This window comes from Amborella trichopoda, chromosome 4, assembly GCF_054954075.1.
Source record: "Amborella trichopoda isolate Santa Cruz 75 chromosome 4, AtrichopodaSantaCruz75HAP2 v2.0, whole genome shotgun sequence".
Taxonomy (NCBI): domain Eukaryota; kingdom Viridiplantae; phylum Streptophyta; class Magnoliopsida; order Amborellales; family Amborellaceae; genus Amborella; species Amborella trichopoda.
This window is the reverse complement of record NC_142339.1, coordinates 58426513-58453570: the sequence shown is the minus strand read 5'-3', so window position 1 is coordinate 58453570 and position 27058 is coordinate 58426513. Positions and strand designations below refer to the sequence as shown.

At 35.7% G+C, this 27058-nt stretch overlaps 3 protein-coding genes across 3 annotated transcripts; 1 reads left to right on the top strand and 2 right to left on the bottom strand.

Annotated features, from left to right (window-relative positions):
* Positions 1-1415: 1415 nt before the first annotated feature.
* LOC18422220 (uncharacterized) lies at positions 1416-5292 on the top strand. Its single transcript, XM_020664089.2, has 2 exons — positions 1416-1603; positions 3543-5292. Exon 2 carries the CDS (start codon positions 3564-3566, stop codon positions 4974-4976), a length of 1413 nt encoding a protein of 470 aa, XP_020519748.2. The 5' UTR covers positions 1416-1603; positions 3543-3563; the 3' UTR covers positions 4977-5292.
* Positions 5293-5864: 572 nt separating this feature from the next.
* Positions 5865-9875, bottom strand: LOC18422219 (alpha/beta-Hydrolases superfamily protein). Its single transcript, XM_006827171.4, has 4 exons — positions 9660-9875; positions 7771-8086; positions 6919-7078; positions 5865-6558 (listed from the first exon to the last, which is right to left on the bottom strand). The coding sequence occupies exons 1-4, from the start codon at positions 9840-9842 to the stop codon at positions 6090-6092; spliced, it is 1128 nt and encodes a 375-aa protein (XP_006827234.2). The 5' UTR covers positions 9843-9875; the 3' UTR covers positions 5865-6089.
* A 10030-nt stretch (positions 9876-19905) lies between these two features.
* On the bottom strand, positions 19906-25335 carry LOC18422217 (large ribosomal subunit protein eL34). Its single transcript, XM_006827169.4, has 4 exons — positions 25195-25335; positions 24593-24672; positions 20735-20844; positions 19906-20245 (listed from the first exon to the last, which is right to left on the bottom strand). Exons 1-4 carry the CDS (start codon positions 25271-25273, stop codon positions 20152-20154), a joined length of 363 nt encoding a protein of 120 aa, XP_006827232.1. The 5' UTR covers positions 25274-25335; the 3' UTR covers positions 19906-20151.
* Positions 25336-27058: the final 1723 nt, after the last annotated feature.

The following is a 27058-nucleotide window of genomic DNA, read 5'->3' as shown; positions in this document are numbered from 1 at the left end:
TCATAGATTCAAATAATCATCAAGAAATGCCGATCATATCTGGGGCTAAATAGCCCTAAAAAAAAAAAAGAAATAAGCACCTTGGACTAAAAAATCCCAAGAAATGGGTGAATTGTTGGACTCGAGCAATTCCTGAGACACCTCAGATTTAGGAATCACCTGAATTCCATACAAAAACTGGTCGTGCAATACATTGAACGGGCCAGTTTAGTTCAACTCGTAGTGATTCCCCGCTTCAGAGGCCTTAAAGGACACCGATTCCGAGGTTTACTCAGATGAGTCTCAGTTGATTTGGTGATTCTCAATCATAACTAGCATATTTTCCTCATGGGTGTGGTTTGTATAAGGTTGAAGCCTTAAACAATCAAATAGGGCTCAACTTGAAATAGTAGTTAAAGATGTAGTTTGTGCCAAAGATCCACGTGATACCCAAAAAATACATTTTCATCTCTCATCCCTAATTAAGATATTTAAAGTTTCAAAAATAATGTAAATACTTATGAAAATAGACAATCTACATAATGCATTACAAGATATTCCCAGACTCAAAAAAAAAAAATTATCATTTTCATAAGTTTTGGAGTTTAGAAGATCAATTAGAGGATTTTTCAACATAAAAACAACTTTTCCGATGAGTTTTTAAGGTGTGCATTACTTCAACAGTAGAAGGCTAACATCATACATAAGATTGTGCCTTATTTCTATAATATATGGTTGACATCTTGTATGAACTTTTTCCTCTTTTTTTTCATAATTGACATTAAAAGGCAGGAAAAAAAAAAGTTACACTCCCAAACTCTCTCTCCCTAGAACCTCTTATAACCCGAATTTGGCAATCAGAGCAGGTTTATCCACTATAATTGATCATAGCACCCTCTCTCTCTTCTCTCTCTCTACTATAATTGATATAGCACCCTCTCTCTCTTCCAGCCAGCTAAAGGCAAAAACCGAAAATTCATTTCGACAAACTGCCAAGTCCCAAGTAAAACAATCCGGACCGTCCATCCCAATCTCATATTCACAAATCCTTGAATCTCAAACTTTTCCTGTCCTCAAAAACCAAACAAAACAACACGCTTTTTCGCCCCATTTTCGCACTTTACAACTAGAGAGAGAAAATTCTACAACCCCAATTAAATTAAAAAAAAATTGCTAGTGAGAGGCTCTCAAACCATCATGGGTGGCAGGGATTTTAGGATCTCAAACCATATGGGTGGCATTGAGGATTGTCAACTAGTGGGTTTTTTATGTATGGTTGGGATTCAATGCTACAACTGTAGAAAGGTGGTTTTTAAATGCTGACCTGGTCTCATACCCACCATTGTAATGTTGGTTTGAAAATTTAAACGGTTTCATACCCGCCCTAAAATCTTGGGCCACTCGCCCTATAATTTGGCTTCTTCCACCTTAAAATCTTTCCAAAAAAAACAAACCAAAACCCATCCAAATGTTCAACGCGTTTTTGGTGGCAGAAACTTTACATTCTCTCTCTCTAGATTATATTTCCCAGACCCCTGTAACTGGTAGTAACTTTCTCGTCTCATTCAATTCATGATGGCCCTCTAATTCTTGGGAGTGGGGGCTTCTGTGACTTGTGGTTCTGGTATGCTCTCTCTCTCTCTCTCTCTCTCTCTCTCTCTCTGTGGTGCGTAGGGCTGCAAACGGGTCAGGTTTGAATTGGGTTGTGGTTGATTGGGACCAGAGCTCAGCTAGGTCCCAGTCCATTGGACCTGGACACAATTGCCTGACCCGGATGAGTCGGAGCTGGGGCTAAACCCAGGTTGGTACTTGATCCACCGGAAGCAGTGGCAACGAGACCCGGATTCAGTTCGGGTAGTTGTTTTCACCGCTATTGATACTCTCTCTATCTCTCTTTTGTAGTTCTGATATGCTAATCAGGCAGTTAAAACAGATTCTTTGTTGACAAAATCAGTTAAAATCTTTTTGGTTCTGTTAATGTCCCATAGGCTGGGTAACATTATAAAAAAAAAAAATGTCCCATAGGCTGTTCAAAATAACGAAATACTGAGTCAGCAATTAAAGAAAACAACCCACATTGAACGCGAAGGGTTTGGATTTATCACAAAAATACAGATGGTTCCACTGATTAAAAATGTATAAATTCTTGGGATATATATGTTCACAATAAACAACTAAAATAATGAGCAACTTGATATAATTGTTTATTGAGAATGTAATATTTTTATTAGATATTGATTGGACTTGAAAAAGCTATGAAGATAACCACCGGCATTGGAGACCTATAGGTTTCTTCCATCCTCTTCAAATTTATATTTGAAGAATTTAGAGAAAAAAAAAAAAAGAGGAAGTGGAGGGTTCAAATCCTTGAAGTTTGTCCCAAAAAACAGAATCAAACTGCATAGCCTTTTCTTTCTTAGGTATTTTCTCCATTGTTTAAGGATCTTAGAAAATAGGCACTTCACTTATTCCATATTCTCAGGCCCTTATATAAAGCTTTTAGTAATTAAAAAGGAAAAAATTTGAGACAAAGATAAAGCACAGTACTTTATATATCAAAGAGGGGGAACAGATATTGGTGTGAATTCTGAATTCTCTTGTAACATAACTTCTATCTATTTTCTATGTTTAGGTGAAATTATTTTCAAAACAACAATGAAATGTTTTTGAGGAAAATGAGACCTTTATCTAGCCTAATTGTTTCTTTCTTATCGAATTTGATTTCTTTTTTACAAATGTAGGGTCCAAATGTTTAGGGACAAAAAAAAATAATAATAAATAGTGAAACAAATACAAGAACCAAAATGATATAGCTTGAATATGTAAAATAAAAAAATAAAATAAAAGTTCCATAAGGAGCAAAAGGGGTTAAGGGAAAAAAAGATAAATAAATAGAATCAAGAAATAGAAAATACGAAGTAAATTGTGGAACCTTTCAAATGCAATAAGTAAATAAACGAAAACAATGCCAGGAAAATAAAAGAGGAAAGAAGGGAAATCATGACATTCATCCATGGTGATGGATGGTGGAGATTAACTGTAGTTCACAGTAACAGATATTGGCTGAATATGATTAATATCCACTGGGCATCATCAGATGGACAGTGGATGCTCCTATGGTGTACCGTATACCATACACCATTCAGGTATAGTATAATTCAAGGGAAAAGGAACAGCTCAAAACAATGGAAAAACTGAAATAGAATGCACTTTTTCCCAGAATGGAAAGGAATGAATAGAAGGTTGAGAGAGAGAGAGAGAGAGTTCAACGGATCACTGAAAGGGAAAAGTACAAATACAATGGTGATAGAGACGGTATATGGTACACCACAGGGGCATCCGCCGTCCATTCCCAACAACAAACAATAAAGAGGACTAACCAACCACAGGACCTAATGTGGAACACTAAACCACGTATGTTTAATATCTGCCATCCATCATGAAGAACCAACCAGTTAATGTCCCCATGGTGTATCATAAACCATATAATATACTTCCCTTGCATTTTTTTCCCTAATAATTGTCATGTGATCTAAAACAATTCTGTTATTGTTGGTTGGAAGTAACGAGCTTGAGGTATAAGCATGGCTGCACAAAGCAAAGAAAAGAGCATTTCTTCGCCATCCACTCCGCATAAAAGCGACGCTCCCCCAAGAAGGAGACGAATTCCTTCACTTAGAGGCTTATTAGAAAGCGAGATAATTTCAGAGAAGAGCATTTCTCGGTATCTAAAATCGTCCACAAGTTCATGCCATGATTACTGCAAGTATGGAAGAAAGCAAGAAAGTGAAGCAAAGGAGAAGAAGAAGCCTTCTCTCTCTAGAAAACTTCCTCTCAAAAGCCCATCCCCATCCCCATCCCCATCCCTCTTCACAAAAACTTGCAAGTCTGAATGCTCGAGGGACCGACCTGCCACCAAGACCAAGACTACTTCTCCTTCTAGCAACACTGCAGCTTTTGCAAAACCGGTTACCACCAAATTTCCATTGCAATCACCAAAGAGTGGCAATAGCAGCAAACCAGTAAAGAGAGTAGAAAAGGAAGGGAGAGAAAGTGCCACAAATTTGAGCTCTAGTACAGTCGAGAGTGCATGTAAGGTGGAGGATGAGGCAAAGACCACCAACTCAATTGAGCCAGAGGATGACATTGTAAAAGTAATAGAAGTTGTAGAGGACCATGATGGGAATCATGGTAATGAGGATCATGGCCATGATGATGGTGAAAGGTGCAATGTGGATGGAGATGGCGATACCATCCTGCCCATTGATTGCGAACCCAAAACTCCAGAGCAAGAAAGCCCAGAGACTTACACCATTAAGGATCCTCTCTCAGAAGAACAAGAAGGAATACAAACCCAAAAGACTGGCGCTGATCATAGTGATGCTGAGGACAAAGAGCATGATGCCCCCATTGATGCTGCTAATGCAGTTTCTGTTGATGATGATGTTGATGATGAAGATGAGGACAGTGATGATGCCGAGTATGAGGAGGATGATTATACTGATGATTCTTATGAGGAGGAAGAGAATGGGAGTGAGAGAAAGAAAAATGAAGGTATAGAGAGAAGAATTGATGGAGGGGAAGAAGGTTGTTTTTCTAGAAAGCCATGCTTTCAGAGGGGAACAGTGGTTGTGCCAGAATCTTCTGATGACAAGCCCCGCAAACTAAGATTTCGGAGAGGCCGAACGATTGGAAATGAGGAAATCAACAAGAATTTAGGGAGAAGAAGGTATAAGAAGCGAGAGGTCCCAGCCAAGAATGGTGATGGAGCTGATCAGCGTGGAAAAGAAGTGGTGCTTAACAAAGGTAGCATTCAGGGAAAGAAGGATGCTTTGGTATTTAATGAGGTGATAGAAGAGACAGCAAGTAAGCTTGTGGAGAAGAGGAAGAGCAAGGTGAAGGCTTTAGTGGGTGCCTTTGAGACTGTCATATCTCTTCAAGGGGAAGGACCAAATAAAGATGACAATGACAACGACAAAAACAAAGAAGAAAACTAAGACATTGTATGTGGCACATAAGTGGTCACTAATTAGTGTTCTCTATCTATATAATGTTCTTCATGTATATCAGATCTTGTTATATAAGAACATTTTTGCTCAACATTAGAAAGGATTTTAATAAAAAAAAAAAATACATTTCAAATGATTTAATAGTAAATGAGAATGAAGCTTGTGACATGAAAACGATCTGTAACTCACTGCAGTCATGTTTGGTCATAATTCTAGGTTGGTTGAAGGTTACACTAAAAAAGGCTGAATGTGAGTGGAGGTTCTGAGTTCTAGGTTGAGTTGGAATCAACATTGTTTCTCTGCATTTTTTTCTCCTTTTCCTCTTATTCTTGCACATCTTGTAAAGAACAGATGATGGGTGGCCATTCATGCCGTCCATCATGTGAATCCAGAGATAGAGTAAAAGAAATAAGAAGAAGGGGAAGATATGCCCACTTGCACTCAAAGAAAACAACGAATTGAAATCACTAGGATAACAGAAGAAATTTAAAAAAGAAGACTAACTAATATAAAAGATAATATTTCATTAGAAGAAGAGAAAAAGACAAGAGAGACTTGATCCAATGTTAATTTTTTTCTGATCATTTCAGCCCTCCTAAGGGAACTAACAGAACCAATCAGAGAGTCCAATTAAAATCAACACAAATGCACTTGATTCAAATAAGAGTCCACATTTGGATACATTTGATTGAACCATTCAAACAAACATTACAGGTCTGTTAAATATTGTGCAAAATCCACACAGTTCATCACCCACAAATGTGAGTTTGACATATTTTCCAATTATTATGTAATTTATAGTTTTGGGAAGATTTTCACAATGAACTGCTTTACATATATAAAGAACAATGAATTGGTAATATACTACACCAGTAATAGCACACATCCTTAGCATCATAATTTACCAAACAAAAAGGTTTCAACATTATAATTTTACACTCATGATTTTGGGTGCCGTGTATTTGCATAACTCCATAATGGTGATGATGACAACAATAATGATGAAAACATCGACAAGGATGATAACAACAATGAAGATGACAAAAAATTCCTTCCCATTAGTCAATTGGGAACTACCTGCAAAAACCTCTACAAAAGCTTCTATCCCACTAGTGCAAATTGCTCTTGCAAGAACTTGTACAACTCATCGGCAACAATTGCTGGGTATTCCTCTTGAGGGAGAAGGGCGCCAGGAACTTCAACAAACTTTGTAACCCCTTCAACTCCATTTAAGGCAGACATCTCACCCTTGGATCTCTTTGGTGCACTTTTAGTTGATACAACCAAAATTGGAATCTTCCCAGCTAATTTCTTGAACAGCTCAAGAAATTCCTCTCGAGATTTCACAGGGTCTAAGAGACCTGTCAAGAAGGCAGCAGGTGCATAACGGGCGCCTTTTCGCTTCGTCAAAGCATATCGGCTACTGATAATTGATGGAGTCACATTTTCGGGGTCAGCATATACATGTGATTCATACTGAGATTGTATGGACTTCTCATTGCTGACAAGCATATTATACATCATCCAACCCACAGCAGGTGTTCTGAGTGTACCCCTCAAGAGCCCGTACCTGTAATAATCAAGCAATATAAATATGAGATTTTCTTCCTTATATCTCATTGAAGTTCGTCTACTGGTTAGAATCATAGGGAGTGAAAAGGTTCCAAAGTAATTCTTCTTAAATGATTTTTCATGTCAAGAGAAATTAATCGAGCAAGTACAGCACAATGAAGCTAAACTAAAAATTAATGATCAAAACACCAAGAGAGCCTAAGTCATATGTCTTCCAACAGAGGTACACAATCTAATTATAAGACAGATGGATCATGCACAACTTATTGGCTTTGTCCAGATAATTAGAATGACCAATTTTATTCAAGACATCAGTTTATAATGATATATAAACTAGAATACTGTGTCATTTGCTTACCTTGATTCCATGTTTGTATCTCGACCAAATACAATAGGAAGAGGACCAGCCCAAGTAGGTGCAACAGCAGCAATTGCTGATGCCTTCACCAAACCTTTATTTGCTACATGAAGGGCTATAGTTGCTGCATGTCCTCCCGCAACAATTACTATTTCATTATCTGGTGATCATAAGGGAAATTAATGATTAAAGAGTTTGAGAATATTCATATGATGACTGGAAAAAGAAAAAAAGATATTTTATCAATCCGAAAAAAGAAAAACAATTTTAGGAAGTAATCTACTGAAGACAGCTAAAAACACGTGAGTGGATCATTAGTCATTATGAACCAGACGTGTTTGATGATATATGTTAACTATTGGATCAACAGGCAACTCAAAAAGCATGAATATGGAGGCAGGGAATAGCTGGATGTAAGCCTGTCCGTAATTTCTTTCAATTTTATGGAGGTATATAATTGAAAAGCCATGGTTGTAGTAAATTGTAGCATCATTTTTAATTAATATTCTTCAAAACATTTGGAAAAATATGAGGATCTACTCACCTATTCATAAGAAATGAGAGAGAGATGATGCGTCAACCTTCTCTATTTTCTCCTAACATCTCTCCTGGGGGACTAAGACACAATTCTCTGGTATTTCTTGGAAGACTACAATACGCCCCAACTATTTTAGAAAAGCCCAAAAATCCCAACCTTATGGGGGAATAACTAAAGGCCTCTGTTTTCCTTAAATAGCTGAAAACAATTATAGGCCCCTTAAATAGCTGAACACACAGAAGGACCTTGTAATCATTCATGGATAAATCAAGAATTTAGACTATCAACATACAGGTATATGAAAGATATCTCACCATAGCCATTCAAAGGACTGTCTGACGCTTTCAAGAATTCAACCAAGAAATTCTCCATGACTTCAGAAGTATAATTAATTGAAGGCCTATCAGAATAGCCAAATCCGGGCCAGTCCAAAATAGTTGTATGCCAATTGTCCCCACCATCGCGATTGGCAATATCGCTAGCAACTGCTCGCCATTCTTCGACAGTACTAACATCTGATATAGTGGGTAGCATAAGAATTCTTTTCGAAGGTTCAGGTTTCTTTCCCTTATGCTCTTCAAAATACACATTGATGGGGTTGTCTTGATATTTCCATTGCCAAGTACCAGTCTGACTCGTCAAAAGGAAAACCATTATGAGGCTACAATCATAACATTACAAAACAAAGGAAAATGAAGATGACCAAATTGATATAAATAGCAGATTTATTATATAGCTTTGCGCAACACTCCAAGCCTGCTCATGAGCTGGCTTGGCAAGGCTCGTAATGAGAAAAACTTGAACAATACTTTTTGGCTCAAGCCACTTAACAAGCCATTCCAAAATCCAACCCCATGGGCTCAGGTTTATTAAACAAGGCAAGCTCAAGCTTAGATAAACTTTGCTTGACCAGCTTGAACTTGTTCAATATTAGGTATCTAATATACAACAGTGTATATATATTATATCATATTAGCACCACCTCAGAAAGAAACCTCACCTTAAGATGTTACATTATATAATAAAGGTATTACTATATATTGCCTTGCTTATGGGCTTGTTCTCAACTAGTTTATTTCTTTACTCAAGCTTGATTATGGATTTGTTCAGGTTTTCAAATCAAGCCAAGCCAAGCCCAGGATTACCTTCCCTTAATCAAGCAAACCTCAAGCTGGGTGGTTCAGGCTCGAGTCTCGCTCAAGCCAGTACTCCACCATGAAGGCCAAGCTTGAAAATGCCCAAAGCTAGGGTTGGCTTGGCTCCTTGACACCCTAGCAATTATAACAATTGAGCCAAAAGAAGTGCAATCCAAAACAGTGAATTTAAACCCAAAACTTAAAAAAAAAAAGGCGTAACTAACTAATCATTCCATCAAAATTTTATCGAGAAAAAGTATACTCTGAGACAACAAAATTTAATCCAAATATTTATAAGGTAGAAAAATGGTGAATTGACAGACAACCTATCACATGTATCACATTATAGAAGCAGTAGAGTTAATTTCATTTTCTTAAACTTTTGTGTTTTTGCTTTTCAGTTTCAAAGTTCAGGCGTAATAAGTTTCAATCTCGCAAAACCTGAAACTACAGTAATGACCCCTATATCCCAAACTGAGATTGATGGAAAAATCAGACAAGATTCTAAGAAGTTTCAGTCAAAATCTGCACAGGAATTCTACAAATTCCGATGAACTCAGCTAAAGTGTGTCAAAAAATGGAGGCGAATTTTTTAAAAATACAAAATGAAAAATGATGAAGTTCCAAGAAAATTTGGACTTAAATTCTCATATGCAGCCTAAACTCGTGAGACTTTTTCATGTAAAAAATCCAAACTTCACGCTTGTCTTGCAAACTTAATTTCAATCCACTTTCTTTCTTCAAATGTGTCCCAGAAATTGCACTAAAATACCGAAATTCAGACGATATCCTCATTCTTTTTCCATAATTAGTCCCAAAATTTCAGCTCCATACGTAATCTCAGTAAAACCTACTCCAAGGATTGCTAATCAAAATCCGATTGATAATTAAACGAATAAAACATGAATACATGACAAAAAATTAGATCTAATACATAAAATCCAATCCAAGAGAGAAATAAAATTAACTTATGGATCAGTAATTGAACTTTTTCAATGAATCTGAATTAAATTTCAATAAAATGTAGAGAAAATCTAAGAATAATCGAAAGAAAAAGACGGAATTACCGCTAAAGAGGATAACTGCTTTGAGTCGAGAGAAGTTAGAGCTGATCTGATGGCTAGGGTTCTGTTAGTTGATTTAAACAAGAGCAACCCACGATTAAAAGGTGCAGAGAGGTTAGAGGCTTTCTCTGACAAAATTGGACTAGGGCTTGGAAGAGAGAGAAAGAGAGTTGCAGAGGAAGCCATGAGAGAGACACAGAGAATTGCAAGAAATTCAGCGAATGGAAAAGGAAAGAATTACAATTACATAAATATTCGGGAGTTTTCAAGGGAAAAAATCAGAGACTTTTCAGCCCCCGCGATGAGGTCCAAAAGTCCAACTTCTTTTTTGATTTTTCTTCGCGACGGCATTATACTATGCTCCCGTGAGATCCTACTGTAGATATACACCCTTAGTCAAAAGACATATTTGGGGAGGTTTTTTTTTTTTTTCCTTCTTTTTCATTTAAAATTTTGTGAACCAACTAAGAACTGCTAGATGACTATTTTTTAAGGAACATATTTTAAATTTTTTAGTTTTTTAATCTTGGATCCCACCTTCAAAAATTAGACAGTCTTCATTTAAAATTTGATACAATTTTTTTTCTCATAACAATTTGGAAATTCTTTTTACAAATGTTAATGTATGAGTTGAAGAGGTTACATTCCTAAAAAAATTAGACATTCTAAAATTATTCCTTCATTAGGTTTTACCTAAGGGAGAAAATGTATAAAAAAAAATTAGCTTTTTTATTGCTAAAATTAACTCCCTTGTGCAAGAGAAATACTTGGTAGGATTCTCTTTTCTAGTATTTGTATTTTTGGGATCCATGTGAGAATTAGATGATGTATTGTCAAAAACAAAAGCATGGATTTTGTTGATCTTGCAGCCAAAAATTAGACCTTCATTTTTCAATTTTGGAACGTTATTTTTTTCAAGCACAAAAAATGCATGATTTGAATTTCTTTTCTTTTTTTTTTTCTTTTAAGTTGGTGGTTAGGCTCGAGAGCTTACATCCCCAAATTTTGGGATTATAAAAGTATTTCTAGCTCGAGATATACCCAAATAGAAAGTATACTCCCACCGGAAGCGCACATATCCATGACATAGTAAGATACCACAAAAAATGATATCGTCCCTTGGGTGAAAAGCAAAGAGGTTTTTTTGGATCTTAACTTTTGAAAACCGTTTTGGAATCGAAATATAAATATTTCTACATAAAATTAGATTTTGAGTTCCTAAAACTTTATTGGATGGTCTACAATCAATTTTTGGATGTTCTTTCTAGTCTTTCGTAGAGCCAAGTGATTTTTTCAATGATAGAAGATTTAATTTATTAATCAAGGAATTTAAAATTATGACCGTTGATCTAGAATTAAAATTGGATAAATAAACTAGGCTCTTGATTCAAAGACGGAGAGAGCATGTGTATGGCACTCCCTAGGGATTATAATGTACATTTACTATCTTGAACAGAAGTGGAAGATTTTTTAGATCTATTTTTAGTATCCATTTCATTACTATTTTTAAGAGAAAAAATTTAGATATTGGGACAGCTTACATGGCTTCTAAGTCGTAGCCAAGCTCAACTTCTTTTTCGAATTTCAAAACTCGTCCGTTAACTAAATGGTGTCATAAAGAAATTACTATGCAACAAAAATAAATGTAGCATGTATCAAATATATCTCAAAAAGATATTGAATTTGTAATAAATTTTTGAAGGGCGTGGTTTCTATAAGGCTGAAACCTTAAATAATCTAATTAAGGCGTACCTCCAAATTTTATCATAAGATGTACTTTTGGTGTAAAAACTCTGAGGATTATCTTAAAATCTATTTTTATTTTTAATTATAAAATTTTAAACTCCAAAAATAGTTAAAATCAAGTAGACCTATAAACATATGAAAATCTTGAAAATTGACAGTTTAGATAATGTATTGCAAAATGCACTGTTTTTAAGACTCAAAGTCGTCTTTTTTTTTTTTTTTTCATATTCATATATCTCGATATCGAGATGATCAATTAGATAGTTTTTCAATATTAAAACAACAAATTTTTATGGATTTTTTAGGTGTATATGTAATTCTATATTTTAAAGTTGCAACTTTATATAAACTTTTTCCATTTTTGAAATATATTGAATGTCAATATATCATGCAATCATTATATTGGATATGTCCAAAACAATAAACTAAATAGCAAACTACATAAATATTTTGGAGTGGTTAATTACTGTGTTATTTGTCTGAAATTACGAGCATTACCTCCGTCAAGTTGCCTTCTTGTTCGGCCATGCAGAGACGGTTTTTTTTTTTCTAAGTGGTTCTAATGCTGTCAGGCATTCTCATTGCCGGACACCTCTATGTAAAAAACCAGTTTCTCTCTATCTCAACTTGTATGATTCACTTTCTCTCTCCTCTCTTTCTTCTTAGTATTTGGTCCTTCCTTTTCTCGTGGGTCTCCTGGGTCTTCGCAGTTGGTGATGCGTTGTTGAGGAGTGGGTCGTCCGGTTCTTGAGGAGTGGATCCACATTAGGTGTTTTGTGACATATGGCAACAAAAAACACTATATTTCTTTGCAATCAAAACAAGGGCTGATTGTACATTAAGCATATTAAATCAGAATGCAGAAAAAACTCATTTTTTTTGGTACAATTAATTAATAAATGAAGGAAAAAAATTATATAAGGTGGTAGAAAAAAAGCACGCCTCATAAGTCCATCAAAAAAAGATTTCCCCTCTAATTGATCATCTCATCCTCAAGATGTGCAAATATTATAAAAAAATAAATAAAGTACATTTTGTAATACGTTATTTAGACTGTCCATTCTCAAGCTTTTCATTTGTTTGTAGATATGCTCGACCGTCCATCCTGAAGCTTTTAATTTGCTTATAGATATATTCAATCTCTACCATTTTTTTAGTTTTAAATTTCATAATTTAATAAGTAAATTTTGACTAGTCCTTTTAACTCTTTCGACAAGAGGTTAACCTTACTTGGATTTTAACGTTAACATCTAAAATGGAGGTTAACCTTACTTGGATTTTAAGGTTGACATCTAATACAGTTAATAGATGATATGATTAAATGACTACACTCAGTACATAGATGGAGAATGATTCCTTGGATGCAATGAGAATATCTTTTCTTTTTCAACTCGCTGTGCAACAATGAGGGTAATGGCTAGCCAGGCTCGAAGAATGAACGAATGCACCTCTGCTATCTTTTCTTTATCAACTCGCTATGCAACAATGAGGGTAATGGCTCGCCACGGCATACTTCAAGCCACCACACTCAACTGCACTGCACCGCACCGCACCGAGACAATGAGGGTAATGACTAGCAAGGGCATACTTCCAGTACACCTCGGTCCGAGAGAGGAAAGAAAATTCCCGCCACACTCAACTGCACCGAGACAATGAGGCATAATTCCAGCACGCCTCGGTCCGAGGAAAGAAAATTGGTGACGGTTGGAGAGTAGGAGGGAAGGAGGTGGGAAGGGGAGGAATAAGCTTAAGAGACAGAGAGGGAGCCAACAAAGTTGGTGAAAAATGTCTGGTCGTCCTTGGTTATGATGGTAGCAGGGGTGGGAGAGGAGGAGCCAGTAGGAGGGGAAGGGGTAACAGTCAGCGGGAGAAGGGGAACTAAATATATGAAAGCTTCATTTTTTAATGGACAAGCTTTCTATGCTTCCCCTAAATCATAAAATTTATATATTTCTCCTTATCCAACTCTCTGAATGGAGGGCTAAGATTGCTCTAATAATAATGTCACATCTCTACACTATTTTATTTTTAATTTCTTTCTACAAACTATTTTAACACCTTCGTCCAATCCTCTATTAAACTCGTACTAGCGAAAAATATACACACAAACATTTCCGATAATATAAAATGATAAAAATACCCTGAAAGTTTCAAGGGGTATTTTGGTCATTATATTTTATCAAAATTTTGTTTTTAATATTTTTTATAGGTGTGCCCCAATGAAAAGATGCATGTACCAAATTTCATATTCATACAATTTATATAAAAAAAAAACTAAAAATAAAATACTTTGAAACGTCGGATCTAAAATCAAACAGTGAATGACTCTCTTGATCAAAATTGGAAGGCTGGATGGTAGGGGAAGTCTTCTATGCGAAAGGGAAGTATAGAAACCTTTCCCTTCTTTGATTATGTAAGGGTAGTGGTGCAAGTTAGTGGTACTCTACTACCATTTCTGACCATGTGAAGGTTGGTTTACTGTACAACGATTTGAGGCGAAAAAGCAAAATTAGTGGTGCATGTCATGTGAAGGTATTTCTGACTGTGTGAAGGTTGGTTTACTGTACAACGATTTGAGGCGAAAAATGGTCCATGTACTATGATTGGAGGTGAAAAAGCAAAGGTAACATAATCTCATTGAACAAATGTGAAACAAAAAGAAAAAGCAAAGGTAAATAGTCTCATCGAATAAATGTGAAACAAAAAGAAAAAGCAAAGGTACATAGTCTCATTGAAGAATTGTGAAACAAAAATGTGCGACCAGCTGGTAAGAAATGGGTAAGAAGAGGGAGTAAGAGGGAAAGGGATAACAAGGAGCAAGCCTGAAAACATAGAGAAAAAGGGGTAAGAGAAGAGAGAAATCCGTGTCATCTCCTATCCATTCCCTTATATTGGGGCACTCCATCTCCAATTGCAGACTCAAACTGCACATGTTTTTTCAAACCGATCCAAGATTGCCCATGACCTACAGTTCATGCAAGGGATCATTAGTAGGTCACCAAAGTCTAGCCAATGGGCAAAAGGTCGTAGTCTCAGTCTATGGATTTCAGGTTCCTCCTGAAGACGAAACTAATATCATCTTGACCTGATACAATCCATTACTCAATTGTGCATAGGGGATCAGGAGTTATCTCTCGCACATGCATACGCTTCACCCTAAAAAGTGGTTCGTTTTCTCGAAAACGGCTATTAATGTGCACCCGTCTCTGAAGGCCTTCATCATACACAAAGGTACACAGTCCCTCAGCTCACTCTTCCGAACATACTCCGACCTCATCAAGGGATGACTTATCTAACCCTTATCGGTTTGTTTCTCTATGCCCAAGCAATATGGGATTTTTTTTAACTAGACTGACCTAGTACGTTAAGCACAGTCCAGTATCAGCAAACATCGTTTGCTTAATATGGTCCACACGGAACCGCACTCCCACTAAATTCATGTTCCACTGTATAATTTATTTACAAGCACTCATATGGCTTTTAATGGACACATACACCCAACATTTGGCAATAAGAAACCCCTCTTTAATGATGAAACCTCTTGTTACCTTGAATTGGTCATGGGTCCGAGCTTTGGCAGGCTCAAAATCCTCGAAGGCATATCACGAGCAAAACTGATAGACCAAGAGAACACCCCAATTTTGTTTTCATGGCTCACTGAGTTTTGTGACCTTGGGGTGGCAAACGAAGCTCTGCCTAATCAACCTAAGCTCGTGGCCTTTACCAAGAAAAGGAGAGAGATGTTAATGGAGTCCTCTAAACATCAGTAGAGAGAGAGTTTATCAATAGGAAGAGCAGAGATAGGAAATGATGGTGCTTAGAGTCGGTTGTAGCATTTTGAGCAATCCAAGCTTTATCAATTAAATATCATTTAATAATTTTCTTTCATGTCTCTTTAGCTTTATGGCTTTATGGCCTATGAGATTTACTCAAACTAAGAGTGAGAGGAACAGTGAACACGCCATAACAAGAACTAGGATTTTGCTGAAAAGATATGGATTTTGTTTACAATGGGCCAGGCAACCCAGTCAGCCAGGCCATAAAAACTAGGGTCTAGGTCTGGCACGAGGACTTGAACTAGGGTCCGGCATTGGCCAGAGCCTCGTCGGCGTGGTGCAGGCCAGGCCAGGCTCGGGCTGGCCCTATAAAGTCCACGGCTGGCCCGGCCTATTGAAAGCCCTACTCAAAGGTTACATATACAGGAGTACAGCAACCGTTCACTCCCTTGGATTTCTGAGGACCCTAAATATTGAGGATGTAACCTCTTCAATATTATGACTAGAGCCCTAAATTTTAGAGATGTAGCCTCCCCGATGGAGCGACCAACCTAAAAAAAGAAGACCAAAAAAATTTACATCCTAAAAATTGATGGGGCTAATTTTCGGATGATCAGATCTAAGCATTAAAAAACTCAATAGTATTCTTAAACTCAAAATTCAAATAAATCTAAATACCTTTAAACTCAAACTCCAAATTTTTTCGAAAATACCCATTTGGTGACTGTAACATCGAAGCCATAGTTTTAGATGAAAGAAGTCCTCCTAACTAGCTCTCTTGCCTGAATGAATAAGATTATGGTTTTGCTCCCTAAGGGTAAACCTCATAGTCTCCTCTATATTTATCACACAAGCACTCCTTCACCTCATAGTTCAATTCACGTGAATCAAATACTTCAAAAACAGCCAAAAAAATTTAATAAATTCAATCACCCCCAAAATTATAAATATGAACCCTACTCAGTTATCCACCAACAAAGAAAAACAACAGTCTTTAGCTCAGACAGGAAGCCATGGCCATAGCCACCTCTAGTGAAGTAAAGATAATTGGTTTGTGGGCAAGCTCCTGGTGTGTGAGAATTGAGGTGGTTCTCAAGCTCAAAGGCATATGCTATGAATACATAGAAGAAGACTTGATCACCAAGAGTCCACTCCTCTTACAACTCAACCCAATTCACAAGAAGATACCAGTTACTTTTGCATAAGGGAAAGCCTCTAGCGGAGTCCCTCATTATTCTTAAATACATTGATTTAACCTAGCTGGATTCGCCATTGATGCCGACAGATCCTCATGAGAGAGCTCTGCTTCGATTTTGGGCCAATTTCTTCAATACTAAGGTACGATAAACATGCACACTAGATGCATTTCTATTTTAGATCCATGATTTTGAAGCTCAAAAAGCATTGCAGAACAAGGTCTAAAAGAATACAATTTTAAAAATCAAAATCTGTATTTTCTTCATATTCATGAGTATGATACTTCAGGCTATTTTCTGCAAATTCACGAACGAGATACTTGAGAGTTGAGACTAATGACCTGTGAAGTTTTAGATCTCAAATGACCGCATTTGAATAGATGCAACGGCTGCTCTGAAACCCCATCCCTTCATCAGAAGTTAAAAATTCAACTCAAGCTAGCTTATTTTCACTATTGCATATGTTGTTTTGATTTAAGGAAAAAATTTACATAATCTAATTGATCATCGTCACATCGAGAAGTACGAATATGAATAAATAAATAAAAAAATATTTAGAGTCCCAGAAATGGTACATCTTGCAACACTTTATCTAGACCGTCCATTTTTAAAATTTTCATATGTTTATAGATCTACTTGGGTTTAACCATTTTTTAAGTTTAAACTTTTATAATTAGATATGAAAATAGATTTTCAAGTAACGCTAATAATTTTTTAAACCAAAATTACAAGTTACCATAAAATTTGGAGGTGCCCCTCAATTGGATTGTTTAAGGTTGCAGCCTTATAGAAACCACACCCTTTGATTAATAACAGCCCTAGTGGTGCATCTATCCACTCATTTAAAAAAACATTAATAAAAGCATGGGACCACAAAGAGAGATACCACAATACAAAAGGGTAAGAGAGAGAGAGAGAGAGAGATGGGGTGGACTTTCAAATCTGTATGCCGAAGAGCAAATGCAAGGCTCATCAAGCAATAGCAGAAAAAACATTACCCAATGTTATCATTGCTCAATTAATCTCACACACACACTAGGGCTGAGAATGGGTCGGATGGGGTCTGGATCCACTGTGATTCGGATTCGAATCCAAAAACTATACATGGCATCCGGATTCGGATTTGAACCCGAACGGATTCAAAATATTCGGATCTGAACCCGAAAGGATTCAAAATATTCGGATCTGGATCTAGATCCAAGAAGTATACATGGGATTTGGAACTGGATACAAACCCTATCAGCTCCAAAAAAAAATTTATATATTAGTTTATATCTATAATATAATATATAACAAAAAATACTATGTAACATACAAGTTATTTTATATAATATTTTAACAACTGGGTCAGATCCAAATCAGATCCACATGAACCTGGTTTCGATCCAAATTACTAAATCCAAATTTTAGATCTGGAGCCCACCCGTCGGATCCAAATCTGAGATCCATACCCAGATTCGGATAGGGTCCACAATTCGAGTTTTGATTCCAAACCGGTTAAATTCTCACCCCTAACACACACATTCATCATGTAAGAAATGTTTTCTATTGCACCTGCAGATGTCAGGCAGCGGCAAGACCATCTTCTCCACTCAAGGTGAAGAGCAAGAGAAGGAAGTACCAGCGCTCAAGGAGTTCCTCAATATATTAGAAAATGGCCTAAAAATAGATTTTAGAAGCAACAAACCCTTCTTTAATGGTGAAACACCCGGTTATCTCGAACTGGTCATCGGTTCGAGCATCCGATGGTTCAAATTACTCGAACACAAAACAGGAGCAAAGCTGATAGATCAAGAGAGCACCCCATTTTTGTTCTCATGGATAACTGATTTTTGTGAATTTGGGATGGTTAAAGAAGCACTGCCGGATCAAGCCAAGCTACTGGCCTTTGCTAAGAAAAGGAGAGGGATCCTACTTGAATTCTCCAAACATCAGTAGAAAGAATATAGAGAATGAGGAGGCCTCTCATGTTGTAAGGGTATTTATGCAGATTATTACCCAAAATAAACCCTTTTGAGTTGGTTTTCGCTGCTGAAGCAATCGGAAAGTCGACCAAAGCAGTGAGAGAGAAACATCGTGTATTGTCATGTGATACTTTGGTTATCTTGGATGTCTATTTATTATTGTTTAATAAAAGGATGTGTTTTGTGTAAGGTGCCAACCTTAAACCATCAGAATAAGGCGCACCTCAAAATCTCGCTAAAAGATGTAGTTTCGATGGAAACACTTAAAAGTGGTCTATCAATCCATTTTCACATCTAATTCTGAAGTTTAAAGCTCCATAAAATGGCCTTGATCGAAATCGATAAATATTTAAAAATTTTGAAAATAGATTAACTACATAATATGTTTTATTTTTATTACTTAAAATTCATTCTTTTTTGGTATTCATCATCATGAGATCAAAATGATCAATTGTAGGTCTTTTCAGTGTCGAAACCACCTTTCCAACTCGACTCATGAAGTGCATATTACTCATGCAAAGAGGTTGAAACTTTTTATAAACTTTTCCCTAAATAGAGGTAAAAATGTGTCCCTTCAAGAAGTGTTAGGCAGAGCCCAATTTGCACAACTAGATGGGCACAGAATTAACACTAAGACAAGGATCCAATCAGGCACCATATTTTTAAAGAATACCACTCAAATAAGTATAATAAATTGGTTTAGTTCACATTTATGGAGATCAACGTTATAACAGGGTCATTGAACTAAGAAATGGGAAGCGTTTGAAAACTTCATACTTCAAAAGACTCAACTTTGTTTCATCTTACTAGTTGCCAACTCACAACCACTGAAAGAAACCTTGTTATTATTTGTTATCTCACTATATGAAGACTTCAATCCATTCATTCTTCTGCCCCTCTATAACACAAAGCAACTCTGTTATTTCCTGTTACTTTAGTGATACTTCTTTCCCAGAATCCAATTATATAAGGGTTCCAGTAGATATAAGGCAAATTCCAAATATCTTATGGTTGCAGTAGATATAAGAAAAACCGTTTTACACCATCTATTATATTGTACCATATAGACGCATCAACACCCTTTAATAAAGTGCCAAACTTTGACACAATCTTAAAAGGCATCAACACTACAGCGTCAAACTGTAATGGCTGGTGTAGATCACTGCAAATCTGCAACCTTGTGTTTACAAGTTGCTGCACTGTACAAACTTCTTCAATACCTAAATGACAATGAAAATGAAATTATAGTACAAACAGGTCATGTCCCAGCTACCGGTTCTGGCACAAAAAGCTCCAAAACTGGTATCTATGTCGAACACTTGTAACCCTATATTCAGAGAACTATGAACGCAGACAAATCTTTCCATTGCTTTCAAGGGACATCTAAATCTTACCCATCCTAGAACTGCTACTTTTTGAGGGAAATGTACAAGCCATTAAAAATCATGATGCAGCCAACATTGGGAAGCAATGAAAGCCCTCAAAGAAATTATAACAGGAAAGAAAAACATCACTACAAAAATTTCAGATAGTATTAAAAGGAATGAGAAGCAAACAGAGAAGCAAATAGGAAACTACTGAAAACTTTAAACCTTAACAGTTCCTTTCACAAAGAAATCACTAACTCATGTTGCTGGAGAAACACCAGAAAAGGGACAGGATGGAACAAATTATAAGAAACCAACAAGATTGAAAAGACGGATTGTCGCCAAGTAAACAGCCGTTACAGTCTCTTATCATTCGCTGCATTTAACTGTAATCCAAAATTTGAAAATTTGTTTCGCGTACAGAGCACACGGAAGCCTTTTGGTACTTAACTCTTGGCAGCCTGCTTTTCTTTGGCCTTCTGGATTTTCAAAACCTTCTTGACAATCTTTTGCTCCTCCACCAAAAAGGCCCGAATGATCCTAAACCAAAATTAAACAGAAATCTTGATATCCACCTTTTAAATTTTAAGTATTTGAAGTAGAAGGTGCCTCCAGGCTATATTTATTTGACTACGGTTTACATTTGGAAATTCTTTTCATGGAAAAAACACCGAAGGATAAAAAGAAAATGAATGAAAAAACAGAACATATAATTAATGAAATAAACTGTAAAATCTTAGTTTATTTAAATTCTCTTCGAAAATTTAAGCTTTTCCTAAGTCAGTCTTCTATAGTTGCAAAACAATCAGGATGTACTGCAAAATTCGATTCGCTCTATAAATGATGAAAGGAAAAATAAAATACGCAAAGCAAAAATGAAATACATCATGAAGGAAATTTCGAAGCTTATAAAACAAGTGCCCCACACACCAATTCATGAAATTATTATGATCGAGAATTGATTTCAGTGTATTTTAGAGATAATAATGGAAAGACTTGAATATACATGTGAAGAGAGATGTCATATACCTTTCTCGAACAGCACCACCAGACAAAACCCCCCCATAAGCACGATTCACGGTCCTCCGGTTCCTTGAAAGCCTAGTCCTCTTATATTCAGTGGGTCTCAGATGAGGAATCTGTCAAACAAAAACACCAATAAATTAACTATCATTCCACAACGACCTTCCCCAAAACAAAGGGTACGAAAAAAACATTATAGTAAAACATCTACTTCACCAATCCAGTAAAGATACATTCAAGACTGATATAAAGGTGATTATCAGAGTATTAAGAAGGAAGGGGCCATTTTTTATTGAGAATACAATCAAGGAAGACAATAGGTAATGAGTAAAAGTCAAAACAAATATTGAATGTTCAAAAACTTTATCATTTTGAAAAACTTACATAATTCATACATTATTTCATTCACATCGATAGAACATCTAGATAACATGATAATGAAATCCACCATCATGGCATATTCAAGTCAATAAACCACCAAAGTTCACTATCATGTTGAAACTGAGTCAATAGAAGAACCGTGATATTTATGTAACACTTTGATGCAGTAGTGGCGTACATATCATCATGTCTTTTAGTTCACAGATGGAAATGGATCACCTCAAGCTTAAAAAAGGAATACACAAAGGACATATCTTGGAAGACAAATTGCACTTGAGTACCTTATCAATATACCCACAAAGCCTACGAAATGTATTACTCACCGTCAATCCATGCATAATACAGGTAATTGCACAGTTATTATTCACAGAAGACAAACTATATGGCCCTTTGAACCCTTTAAAATAGATAGTCACAAGGACACATGCACACATACGCACACACACAAGCCCATGCACACACGCACGCACACACAACCATTAATTACAGGGCTTTTTAAGATAAAAAACATGTGAGATATTTTTTATTAGTTTGGAAATCTAGGAATATGGGTTATGACTTAAGCATGCTCCCTGCCCATGTGATCATTTAATAGCAGCAAGTGACCAAATTACCCCATTATCCAAAAAAAATCCCACAACCCCACTCTCTCTATTAAATCAAATAACAATCTCTCGAAATACTCTCTCTAAGTACACAAATGAATTCCCTTCTTCTAAATCCAATTTGGATAGAGTGTGTAGTTTCTTTCCACAGGTAAACATTCAGAATGCAAGTGTGTGAGAAAGTTAAGGGTCTAGAGGTAGTTAAGAGAAACAGAACAGATCTAGAAAGAGGAGGGACGGTGGTTGTAGAGAGAGAGGGGGAGAGGTAGAGACAAAGAGAAGAGAATCCATTCATATATTTAGAGAGAATCCTGCTGTCCATTGTTTTTCTTTTACTAAAAGTAGGGGCTATAGAGAAATATTCAGAATGCCCACCACTTTCAGAAGCATGCCACAACCATATTCTTCAGTCCAACAAAACCATTATCATCTTTCAAAAAATAAAGTCCCCTCCCTCAATCTCACCAAACATTTAACATTGTGACTATTCCCATTCAAGAAAACACCATCAAATGTTTGCAGCTTAGGCAACACCACCTTGATAGATGCTGAATTCAGAGGAACCACCACCAAAACCAGTCAGAAAGCTCAATAATCTCAGAAAACAGCCATCCAATCTTGATCATTCCATTCCAAAAAAATGTAATTATACCTCTCCAACAAGTCGGCACCAAGGAAACTTGTCGGCAATTTCCCAAAAATCACCACAAAAATTAAAGGACTGCCAAACTTGTTCACCATTTCCATAATCTGCTATCAGAAATAGCAGCATGGACCTGCAGGAATTCCATCCAAATCTCAATGGAGCACCAAAACCTCTCCAAATGGGGTTTATTTGGCTCATCCCTAACATCTTCACCCATGACACCTCTCCAGATTTCAGAACAAATCCTCACTAAGATAAAGTCCAAATGTTTAAGGTCCCAAGTCTTCGCTCTCTCTTTCCTTCTTGCTCTAATCCTTGTGGCCTTCAAGTTCAATAGAAAGCAGTGACAAAAGAGAAGGACTGGAAGGGAGCCTATTTAGTTCATTTCCCATTTTAAATGACCACAAGGCCGAAGGATGCCCGAAGAAAAATTGAGAGTTTCACATGTCCAAAGTATTTTTCACAGATCTTTTCTCTTAAAAAGCCCTCAAATAAATACACATTTCAAGTTCTCAGAGAAGTACAGTAGCATTTCAAATGTAATCATCATGAAATTTTATTCGAGCAAATACCCTTACACTTTAGTTAAAATTTCAAATGTGTCAGTATAAAGATGACAAACACACCCAATGTCCTCTACTGATATTTAAACATGTACCCTTACTCAATAACCAAGCCACCCACAAAAAAAACTTTTAAGTAAAAAAATAACACATCAAGAAAATACACCCTACACAAGCTATTATAACCATAACCTTTGTATTTTGAAATCTTAAGTTTGGTGTATCCTTATAATCTACACTTAACAACACTTTAAAATACAAAGGTTAAGATTAGAATGGAGTTGTGAATAGTGCATTTAATAAAAGAAGTCACTACCTTTTAGTAAAAGCATATTTTACATGAGTAGCTTGCTCATATATAAGGGCATATGTGCAATTATCACTAAAAGGCAAGAGGTACCTTTACCATTTTAAAAAGGACAAAGCAGAAATTTTCACCAAATCCAATGGCTTTCACACTAATCAAGTTTAAGACAATTACTTGAAGATACCAACCTACTTTTGTGGAAATTTCAAATGTATCCTTATCTATAAAGGGCACATTTTTACCCAAAAAATAAATAACAATTCAGAATACGCCTATCATAATCCATCCCAACCATATCCTCTGCATTTTGTGCGGTTCTGAACTATCGACAAATCCCTTATAAGGGTTTTATCTGAATGTGGTAAACAACCGGCATTCAAATATGATGTCTAATACAAAAATTTAATTTCTGCAAATATATGGTAATTTCAAAAAGATTACATCACATTATGAAACTAATTTCCGCAAATATATTAGTTGACATGGTACATCACATTATGCAACAATAGATTACAATGGCGACACCATTGACTTCAGGACAGTCAGTACTACCTTGAAGCAACAAAAAGAGTTGGGTGAAATTAATCCCCATCTCTATAAACTAAACGGTAACCCAATTAGTGTTCCAAACCCATAGATTTGAACACACTCCCCTAATACAATATTGAAATCCGGTAAGCCATATGAACATCTGCAAGTAGCATCTCTCACTATGTCCTTCAATATTACCAGAAGCTTCAAATATAAGTTGGAACATATGACGAGATTATAATAATTAACTAAAAAAAAAGACCATCAAGTTTTATGTAGCCACCAAAAAGACTGGGGGGGGCACCTGAAGCATCATATTAATTACTCATGTAAGCAAAATGGTTGCCATAAATTCCATTCCACAAATATGGCAAACCTTACCTTCACCAGCCATACATTCTCAGTTTCAAACATGCTACTGCACAACCAGAAAAAGCAGTCTCCAAACACAAGTCAACATAAGTACCTTTGATCCAAAAATATCCTTATAGATAATTTTTTTGTATTACAAGAAAATCCATTCAACAATCAAACCCACTATCCATTGTGTATATATAACGGCAATGTCTAAGACATGGTAGTGGTAGAGAGAAGTTCACCACAAGTATCAGATGATTCTATCACTGAACAATATTTCATTCATGAAAAGTATTGTGCAGAAGAATCAAAAGCATCACCATCTTTCATAATAGGTTTCAATAGATGAACAAATATAACAGCTTTTAATAGATGAACAAATTTAATATCTTTCAATCAATGAACCCATATAATTATCCGTATGCAACACTAATAATCTAGATTGAGAAACATAAACAGTAATTAATTTCATACCCCTTGGATTCTTTTGCCTGTGACTGGGCATTTTGGCCCACTTGCCCTCTTCTTAGCAGTCTGATACACGAGCTTTCCACCTGCACTCAATCCAAAAGAAAAATGATTCAGAGGGAATCCATATATTCTAAAAAAATATCCAATAAAACCAGAAAGGCCAGTAATAAAAATATGCAATCAAAGGATCCAGGTCAGATCTTAGAGAATCAAAAGAAACAATGCAGCATTAAACCAAAAGAAAATCATCGATTTAAAATGATTACTACTTTTAAATCAGAATAAGATAAAAAAGACACAGAAAGAGATGAAACAAAAAATGCACTATTTAGGTTGGAGACTAAACATTCAAAAAAAAAAAACCTCAGCAACAGACGCAATTTGTAGAACTCCAGTTTAAGCGATCTGAGGAAGCAGAAAATGCAACACACCAAAAACCAATAAACAGAACTTCAATGAAAGCTGCAATTCTCGGAACAAAACAAATGGCAGAATGAACAGAAATAGATTAGACAAAACCCTAAAATGGCAATACGTTATGGTAACATTTAGGGCTTCAGAATTAGGGCTTAAGGGAGAGAAGCTAATGTTTTTTTGCAGAGTACCTGGGGTTTTGACGACCCTGGTCTGGTTCGATTTGGTCGCGTAGCTATGGCGCGTGCGATAGGTGAGCCGCTGCACCATGTTTCCTCCCTCTCTAAACCTTCTCTCTCTTCCTCTGCAACAGAGCAACCCCGAAGTGAAACAGAAGGGTCTATGGCAACGAGAGAGGCTTTTACAAGCCGGAAAACTCTAGATCCGACAGTGAGGAAGTGTTTAATCCAACGGTTGTGATTGATTTTGATTCGATAGACGTAAATAGTCAGATCTGCCCTCTGTTCTTTACAGAATGTCAAAAATATCCTTTCATTTTGTACTTATGAGTTGCGACTTATATATTTTCGTACCTCAAAAATCTAATAAAAAAAAAGAGTATTTAGAAGCTATAAAACCTTCCAATTAATTTTCTCGATCTAAAGATCTACGAATATAAAGAATAATTTTAAATCTTTGAAATAAGAGAAAAGTTTATATAGAACCGAGACTCTAAACAATCAAATTAAAACCTACCTCAAAAATCTTCTCAAAAGATGTTGTTATGATGCCCAAATATCCTCAAAGTGATCATCAACACATCTGGATGCATGGACATAGAAAAAAATGGATTTCAAGTTTTGAAAATAGTGAATTTTGTAACGCATTTTTGGATCGTCAATTTTCAAAATTTTCAAGTTTTTATAGATCTCTCGATCTACACTAATTTTTAATCTTTAAACTTTATAAATAAAGATAAAAATATATTTTAAGACTGTCAAAAAGATTTCCAATATTGAAACCACATTTATTGACATTATTTGAATGTAGGCTCTAATTTTATTGTTTATAAAGCATAGGCTCTATACAAACCACACTTTTAAAATAATATATCTTATAACAAGTTATTTGTAGTGTCTATTTTTAATGTTTTCAAGAGTTTATAGATCTACTCGATTTGGATCGTTTTTTAAATTTTATCATTATGGAAAAAGGAAAAGACTGACTGCTTGCAACTTGTACTAAAAAAATGGACGATTTCTATTTAGGGGAATTCACCATCATTTTTGGTCATGTATACTAATTTATATTTAGAAGTATGTAATTATGATGGGAGAGAGTAGAGTTTGGAAGAGGAGTACAATTTCAATGAGAAATAAACTCTCTTACTTCTAGTTACAAATGAAAATTGGCCATCTAAGAAATTCTTTTTCAAAATTACGATGGATTCTGCTAGGGACTTCAAGTTACAAATGAAAACTGACCATCTAAGAAATTCTTTTTCAAAATTATGATGGATTCTGCTAGGGACTTGTTGTGCCTTGGACATTTGCTACTGTTCGAACTTATGGGAATGAGAATAATGGGCAATATTAACATTTGTTTTCCTACTTCTCTTTCTTGTTAATAATAAACAAAGTTTAATCTGAAAGTACATTTTTGATAAATCTCTAAAAGATAAATATAAAAATGAATTGATATTAAATGATATAATTTAATAAAATTTTTATAATGCTATACACTTTAAAAACAGGAAAAATTATGTAAATATGCGTTTTAGTTTATGTTATTACCAAAATACTTAATACTTTCCATTATTCCTAATATGTCTATTTTTTGGACTTCATAACAAATTTTTTCTTAAAGATGAAACTACCTATTTTTTGTTTTTCGAAAACCAAAAGTTTTTCAAATATCAAAAATTTTAAATTTTCCGTTCTTCAATAACAGAAAAATGTTTTCTCTCTCTTGTGGGGTATTCTCTCTCTATCGACTAATCAAGTTTAAACAGCAAAATTTCAATTTTATCTCTCTCTCTCTTCTCTCTCATAAATTTAACTGACTAACCTCTCTCTCTCTGCATCTATGATGGGCAAACGAGGTCTCAACCTCAAC

Bases quoted from the DNA above. Each gene is read 5' to 3' on its own strand.
- LOC18422217 (XM_006827169.4), bottom strand. From the start codon at position 25,273: ATGGTGCAGCGGCTCACCTATCGCACGCGCCATAGCTACGCGACCAAA. The intron at 24,673-25,194 runs GTACTCTGCAAA...GATTGAGTGCAG, and splicing joins CAGGGTCGTCAAAACCCCAG to GTGGAAAGCTCGTGTATCAG. The intron at 20,246-20,734 runs GTATATGACATC...ATTTTGGTTTAG, and splicing joins GGTGGTGCTGTTCGAGAAAG to GATCATTCGGGCCTTTTTGG.
- LOC18422220 (XM_020664089.2), top strand. From the start codon at position 3,564: ATGGCTGCACAAAGCAAAGAAAAGAGCATTTCTTCGCCATCCACTCCG.
- LOC18422219 (XM_006827171.4), bottom strand. From the start codon at position 9,842: ATGGCTTCCTCTGCAACTCTCTTTCTCTCTCTTCCAAGCCCTAGTCCA. The intron at 8,087-9,659 runs GTAATTCCGTCT...TTGACGAGTCAG, and splicing joins AGCAGTTATCCTCTTTAGCG to ACTGGTACTTGGCAATGGAA. The intron at 6,559-6,918 runs GTAAGCAAATGA...TGATTATTACAG, and splicing joins GATACAAACATGGAATCAAG to GTACGGGCTCTTGAGGGGTA.